The following is a 7,430-nucleotide window of genomic DNA, read 5'->3' as shown; positions in this document are numbered from 1 at the left end:
CAAGTATGGCTTGTGATATGTCCTGGGGGTTATGTGTTACATGGGAGAAAGGCCAGAACAGTCTGAGTTCGTGAAAAGTAAATGAACGATGTTTCAAGGATGGGGTGGACAACTGTGTCAAATGTTCTGGAACTGTAAAATATGTCTCATACCAGGGTGACAACAAAGTCTGCACATTGATCCTGAATTTCATTTACATATCTTGATTATGGGGGGTGGGGTGGGAGGGGGGAACTATGCTCAGTATACTCCATTAAGAAAACTGAGAAGTGTGTCTCATCTTTTGAGGACTTTCTTAAAAATATATCTTAAAAGTCTCTCTCACTGACCATGGATAAATGCTTTCACTCACATGGATGATCAGTGAACTTGTGTGGACGTGCCATGCCACCACTGGACTGCAAGTCAGTGAAGGGCCCCTATACCCCGCTAGCACCCCAAGGGTGACATATGCTATAGGGGCTCATGTACGTAAACCCCAGACCACAGCAAAAGCTTCTATGTGACATAAAAAGACTCCAACGCTATTTTCCTAAATACAATCACTACCAGCATCTCATATTTATGTTGCAATTGAGTACTTTCACCACATCTTATTTTATGCTCACAACAAATCCTGTGAGATGGATGGGTTGATTAGAAAGGGCAAAACTAGTTATTTCCATTTTCCGAATAAGGAAACTCAAGTCTAGAAAGGCCTCAGTTACGTGGTTGAGGCCACGTAAAGTACTCACGCTTAAGGGTCTGCTGACATCAAGCTCAGCGCTCTTTCCAAAAATCCAGGCAGCGTTCAATGGGGACTGTTCAAAATCAGCCAGCAGCTATCTTTTACAAATCTTCATGGGACAACTCTAACCTAACTTATCCTCCTCCTTACAATCTTTCAACACTAGCTTTTCTGTAGCTGCTATCCTAGAATGGGCAAAGATGTCCCGTTTTCTTCCCAGTTTGATTTCTACACCACAGTATAGCTGGCACATCTTCTACCGCAGTCCCCACGGGTGGCTAGACAATACTGATACTGTTCAAAACATTCCTCTTTGGGAGTTGCCTTCGGAGAGCCAAAATTCTTTCCAGGAAGAAAACCAGTTTCTGCTTTAGGTTGATAAAGCAGTTTATGCTTTAGGCTTAGTATACTTCATTTAAAAAAAAAAAAATTTAAATGGCATCTTCCAGCTTGACACCTTCCCTAGTCATTAGATTTTCCAAAAAATTTATTTTTAAAAGGCACTTAGATTACATAAAATCTTATATTAAAAAATATATAAGGGATTCCTATATGCCCCGTTCCCCACACCTCCCACCCTTCCCCACATTAACAACTTCATTCATTGCAATTGATGGGCCCATTTTGGAGCCCTGCCACTAAGCATGGATTATAGTTACATTGTATTTTTTACTCTCTCCCACTCAATTCTGTAGGTTATGGCCATATATATAATGTCCCATATCTGTCATTGCAATATCACTCAGGACAATTCCAAGTCCTGAATTTGCCCCCATTTTACCATCTTTGTCCCTCTCCCTGACTTCGGCACCTCCAGTGGTCACTGTCTCCACATCAGTGATATAATTTCTTCCATTGCTAGAATCACTACAAGTCTATCGTAGAGTACCAGTAAGTCCACTCTAGTCCATATTTTATTCCCCAATCCTGAGGATTCTGGGATAGTGCTGCCCACTCCACCTCTAATTGAGGGGAAGATTCAGTCTCATATTAGCCATCAGATTTTCAGTCGGTTCCTAAACTTCCATCTATCCTCAGAGGCTTAAACTTTGCCAACACTGACTCTATTATGACACACTTATTGCAGGCTCAGAGGGCATGTCACAAAGGCATTCCGGAAAGGTTAGCAGTAACAACAGCCTCTCTACAGAGAATATTTTGAGGAGGCAAACCCTCAAGTGGATGTCAAGGCCAATGTTGGTAAATATGGACTGTGGGTGTTGAGTGGCACTTCATGTTCTCTCTCTAATCTAAGCCTCACAAGAACCCAGTGAGGTTGGGTAAAGGTCTGTTTGTTAAACATCAAACATTGCCATCTGGTCACACAGCTGTAGTGACCCTTACATCCAAGGGTAAAAGCTAATACATAAAACCTTGGACTTTGACCAGCTCATACCTCCTCTGCAACAGCCATAACCTCTACAGGATTGTTTTTGCAATTCTGGCATCACTCCAATTTTTAGTCCATTTTAAGTAGGTTCTTGGTGTCTGGAATAGAAATCCATGCATTTTTGGCTTCTGAAAAATTCAAATTCCACCCTAGCTAAGCCTATCCTTATTTATACTTCCAAAACAACTTCTATTGTATCCATGTAAGGATACAAGAAACCAAATTTCAAACTTATCTTTGCTTCTTTTTCTCCCATCAGAGATTAGTGCAAAGAGTTAAGAAATGATTTAATCCAAGGGTCTGTTCTTAAGCAGTGGTTTGAAGAGCCAGAATTCAGCACCGATATACCACCTACATTTAAAACCCCACATTCCTTGGAGGAATCTTTGCAGGTGTGATCAGCTCCCTCTTTCTAGCTCCTCATCATACTAGCAGAACCACAGAAGAAGGCAGCCACGTGAGAGCTGCTAGAACCAGGAGAAAGACAACCAGCCCTTCCCAAGCAAGCCACTCCGAGTCACCATTCCCAGGAGCCCTGCCATGGCCATGAGCTTTAAACCATTCTACCGCTTCCTGGAGGTCGAATGGCTGAGCCTCGTAACTGAGCTCTTTCCTGGCTTTCTCTAGGCTAAAGTAATGTGTGACTCCAGTTTTGTACACTTCGGTGCGGGTGAGGAAGGGCTGGAAGTTGCACAGCCTACCCAAAATGAAGTGGACCATCTCTGTTAGGAAAGCGAAGCAGTAGACGAGGCGCAGTGGCAGGCGGGTGGATGGGAACGGGTAGCCCAGACCCTCAACCAAAGGCCGGAAGAACTCAAAGTTGTTGACCGGTCTGCCATCTGAGATGAAGTAGGGCTGCCCAGAGGCAACGTGGCCTTTGTCGGCTCTCAGGGCCGCTGAGGCCAGGATGTGAGCCTGCACCAAGTTATCCACATGGACAAACTCCACCAGGCTCTGGGGATCGCCGTACACAAACTTGAACAGGCCCCTCTCAACATAGCTCACTATCCTGGGGAGATGCCTCTGCTCTCCGGGCCCATAGATGCCAGCTGGTCTCAGGGCACAGGTTCTCAGGATGCCACTGCTTCCTTCCAAGGCTGTGCCATTTGCCTCCAGCACCTTCTTCTCTGCAATAGATTTGGTCCGAGAGTAGTGATCAGGATGGAGGTGAAGGGGTAGGTAAGGCAGAGATTCATCTCCGTTTCTAATAACTTGACCGCCAAATATGACGTTGAAAGTGCTCGTGTAAACTAATCTTGGCACGCCTCTCCTCCGGCAAAGCTGGAGGACGTTGTCTGTGCCTCTCACGTTGACTTCTTCTATCAGGTTTCGGTTCAGTTGCTCCCGCCCTGACATACCGTAAGAGGCAATATGGAACACACAAGTGACAGCCACATCCTGGAAGGCTTTCTCCACGTCACAGAGGTGGCGGATGTCACCAAGTATAAACCTGATCCCTTCTGGAATAGTCTGAACAGGTCTGTTGATGTCAAACAGAATCACATGGACTCCCTTCTGGTTCAGTGCACAGCCTAGCCTGAAATGACAAAAAGTAAAAGTAGATCATTGTGAAGCTCTGCCATGGAAAAGCGTATAAAATCATTCCCACTCAGGGTGGGGCTGAACTGAGTCTTCTTGGCTTATTCCGAGTCCTCATGCTCATTGGTGCAAGTCTCATGTATCTCAAATATTTAAAAATGAGAATCCCTGCATCTTCTCAAATTATAATTAGTGAGGCTTTATCTTCAAAGACAATGGGGTCTACAATTACTTTTTCCCCTGTGTTTCAGGACCATCACCCATTCTTTGAAATACTTATGAATAACAACATAATTGTAAAAGAGTATCTACTATTTGGAATTGTTTTTGGTGATGTGAATAAGTCCCCCTGCCCCAAAATGAATGACTTTATACAGAATTTTCTTCAACGGATTGTATCTGTAGTTCTCAATTTCAGTGCCAGGCAGTGCACTGCACAGTTCACTTCTGGTCTAACACTGTAAAAACAAGTTCAGGTCTACATTGTATTAATGCCAGAGTTGAAAGCTACCCTTTCTCCAGGAAACTACCAGCAAAATAACTCTATGGGTGTATTTTATAGATTCACTGACCGGAAACCAACATAGCCACCTCCTCCTGTTATGAGGACAGTTTCCTTTGGAGATTTCTGGAAGTCCATATGTGGCAATCAAAAGCTATAGCTGGACCTATAAGAAAGAAATATGCAACACTATTATTGAGCCAAATATACATGAATCTCCCTAATTTGGGGTTAACAAAGGCAAAAGGCGAGACACTCCAGTAGAAAGAAATGTTTGGGCCTGAGTTCCAGGAACAGCCACCCTCCTTTCTTTCTTGTTTGTTTTTTTTTAAAGATTTATTTATTTATTTATTTCTCTCCCCGCCCCCCGCCCCCCCGCCCCCCGCCCCCCGCCCCCCGCCACCCTGATTGTCTGTTCTCTGTGTCTATTTGCTGCGTCTTCTTTGTCTGCTTCTGTTGTTGTCAGTGGCACTGTGTCTCTTTTTGTTGTGTCATCTTGCTGTGTCAGCTCTCCATGTGTGCGGCGCCATTCCTGGGCAGGCTGTACTTTCTTTCGTGCTGGGCGGCTCTCCTTACGGGACACACTCCTTTCACCCCTGTGTGGCAGGGCACTCCTTGCGCACACCAGCATTGCGCATGGGCCAGCTTCACACGGGTCAAGGAGGCCCGGGGTTTGAACCGCGGACCTCCCATGTGGTAGACGGATGCCCTAACCACTGGGCCAAGTCCGCCGCCCTCCTTTCCTTCTTGAGCTTCAAATTTCTTTATGTGTACGATGGAGACAGCAACCTCTGTCCTGCCTACCTGACCCACCTGACAAAGTCATCGTGAAGCTTAAAGAAAACCACAAGGCGTTTGTCAAATGCAAGGCATTGTTATTAATCCTTGGAAAATATTAATAGACTGTTTGAAAACAATTCACTCAAATTTGGTAGGAAATGGCATACACGAGGAAAATCAAAGACAGGACTCGAAAGCAAATTTCTGATATCTTTTGTTTACAACAGAACACTGCAGCATGATTAGTTTAATATTAGTGTATTATTAGCGCAATACTAATGGGGAGGGGGACTCTCATGTAGCAAACCACATTTCCACCCCCAGGAAATCTTGCAAGTACCTTCAAGTGTGAAGGTCAATGAGGGCGTTTCTTCTCCCTCCTCCCCTTATAAGGCCCCTTCAACAACAACAACCTCATCCTGTGAAGGATCTGACTCCCTTCTTTCAAAAACGAAACAGGCATAAAGTGGGCTACTCACCTCCTTCTTTCCTCTTAAGGAAAGAAATGAGAGAGAAGACACACACAGGCCCCCAAATGTATGTGGGAATACACCCCTGCACACCCACCCACACGCTCACATACTCACACACTCTAGTCAACAGAGACACTCAGATGGGGGATGTCAGGCTGGGAGACTGCAGGCAACCAAGAGCCCTGGAACTGCCCGCTGCTGCCCACAACCTGGCCCCCGCCTCCTCCACACCACCTGGAGCGGCTGGTGCTCCCCAAAGAGGACGTAAACAAGGAGGAGGGTGGGGCCAGGCTGCACGTGGGAGCGGCGTAGGTTGGGCTGGGCAGGGAGGAGCTGGAAGTCCCATGTCAGTGCATGTGGCGTGGCACAGGGACACACAGGTGATGGCTGGCCTCGCTCCTTAATGGTCACGTGACCGTGGCCAAGCCACTCCTCTAGACTTCAGTTTTCTCCTGTGCAGTGTTGTCACAAAGCTGTGTTGTGTGCTGTGAATGCTAAGATTTCTCCAAGAGCAGCATGGTGCAGGGGAAGTCACAAGACAGGTACGGACCCCAGGCTGATTCCTAGGTGCCAGGCAGCACGCGACACACTTTCCATACATGAACTATTTCAACTAGTCAATCCTCAAAATCGTCCTATCAGAAAAGGACAGCCTGTTCCTTGTTTCTCGGCGGAGGAAAATAAAGCTCAGGGATGGTGTATTAGTTTGCCAAAGGGCTGCCAATGCAAAATATCAGAGATGTGTTGGCTTTTATAAAGGGGGTTTATTTGGGGTAAAAGCTTACAGTTCCAAGGCTGTGAAAAGTCCAACTCAAGGCACCTTGAGAGGTGCTTTCTCACCAACATCAGCTACCACGTGTTGGAGATGGTGGGAGGATTCCGCCTGGCCCCCCACCCAGGGTTCCTCTCTCCGGCTCAGCGGCTCTGCTTTCTTCCTGATTTCAGCTCAAGCTGCCACAGGGTTTTTCTCTTCGGGCTTCCTGTGTCAGTCTCGGCTGTTCTGCGCTCTTCCCAAGTTCAGCTGTGAGCTATCCGGCATTGAGCTGCTCCGTGGGCCCAGCCTCTTGGGGGCTTTGTGCTTAAGCAATCTTCTCTCTCACATTGCAGAGTCAAAATATGCCAGCTCTCATTTTTCCCTCTGTTGTCTGTGTGAGTCTCTTTATATCAGAGCCAGTAAGGGGTCAGAGACTCAATGTGAGGTGAGTCTCCAATCAAAAACCCTAAAGCAATCTCATCAAGTAATCTAATCAAAGGCCCCTCAGCTCAATTCAATGCAATCAAAGGGTATTACACCTAGAGGAATAGATTAATTTACAATCTTTCTCTTTTCGGGATTCACAAAATAATCTCAAACTGTCACAGAGGGTAAATAACTTCCCCCAGCTTATGTGGAAACACCCAATGGCTATCTGGCATGAGGATTCCGTGCTCTTGCCACTAGACCATAAATGGTAGGGGAAGGGACTTTGGAGTCCCTTTACTAGCCATGTGACCTTGAGCAAGTTAATCCCTTGGAGCTGTTGCTTCATCTAAAAAGTGGAGCTGATAACAAGCTTAGGAAGTCTCAACGGGATAACATATTAAAAATGCCAAGCAAAATGCAGGGCATAAGATGGGCATTCCATAGATGTCATTTCTCAAATTTCCTTTTCCAATAGGCTTAAATTTAGCGATTTGATGCTTCCATTACATTCCCACGTACCATGATTAGATGTCTCTCAAAAGCACAGGATTTTTAAAAGTTTGATGACTTCTCCAGATATTCACACTAAGGGTGCTATATTGCCAGGAAAGTGAATCAGATCATTCACACAGAAATCAGGTGCTGTGACAGCTGAAGACAAGATTCAACAAGATGTGTGCCAAAGAGGAGAAAATTGAGAAACACTAGGGAAGTTGAGCAACGTGGTGTGAAGGAGACAGACGGATTCCAAAGGTATGACTAAGCCACTGCTGCAGCTGTGGCTTCAAGAAAAGTCACTAAGAATGGACACAGCAGCATGCCATTAACAGGCACAC

The 7,430-nt window shown here is 45.7% G+C and overlaps 1 protein-coding gene across 1 annotated transcript; it reads right to left on the bottom strand.

The window, feature by feature from the left end:
- Nucleotides 1-527: 527 nt before the first annotated feature.
- SDR42E1 (short chain dehydrogenase/reductase family 42E, member 1) lies at nt 528-6,808 on the bottom strand. Its single transcript, XM_004468948.4, has 3 exons — nt 5,526-6,808; nt 4,229-4,324; nt 528-3,654 (listed from the first exon to the last, which is right to left on the bottom strand). The coding sequence occupies exons 2-3, from the start codon at nt 4,294-4,296 to the stop codon at nt 2,541-2,543; spliced, it is 1,182 nt and encodes a 393-aa protein (XP_004469005.1). The 5' UTR covers nt 4,297-4,324; nt 5,526-6,808; the 3' UTR covers nt 528-2,540.
- Nucleotides 6,809-7,430: the final 622 nt, after the last annotated feature.

Source organism: Dasypus novemcinctus, chromosome 18 (assembly GCF_030445035.2).
Source record: "Dasypus novemcinctus isolate mDasNov1 chromosome 18, mDasNov1.1.hap2, whole genome shotgun sequence".
NCBI classification, from domain to species: Eukaryota; Metazoa; Chordata; class Mammalia; order Cingulata; family Dasypodidae; genus Dasypus; species Dasypus novemcinctus.
The sequence above is the reverse complement of the archived record's forward strand: the minus strand, read 5'-3'. Positions and strand labels throughout refer to the sequence as shown.

Bases quoted from the DNA above. Each gene is read 5' to 3' on its own strand.
- SDR42E1 (XM_004468948.4), bottom strand. From the start codon at position 4,296: ATGGACTTCCAGAAATCTCCAAAGGAAACTGTCCTCATAACAGGAGGA. The intron at 3,655-4,228 runs GTCAGTGAATCT...TTGTCATTTCAG, and splicing joins GGTGGCTATGTTGGTTTCCG to GCTAGGCTGTGCACTGAACC.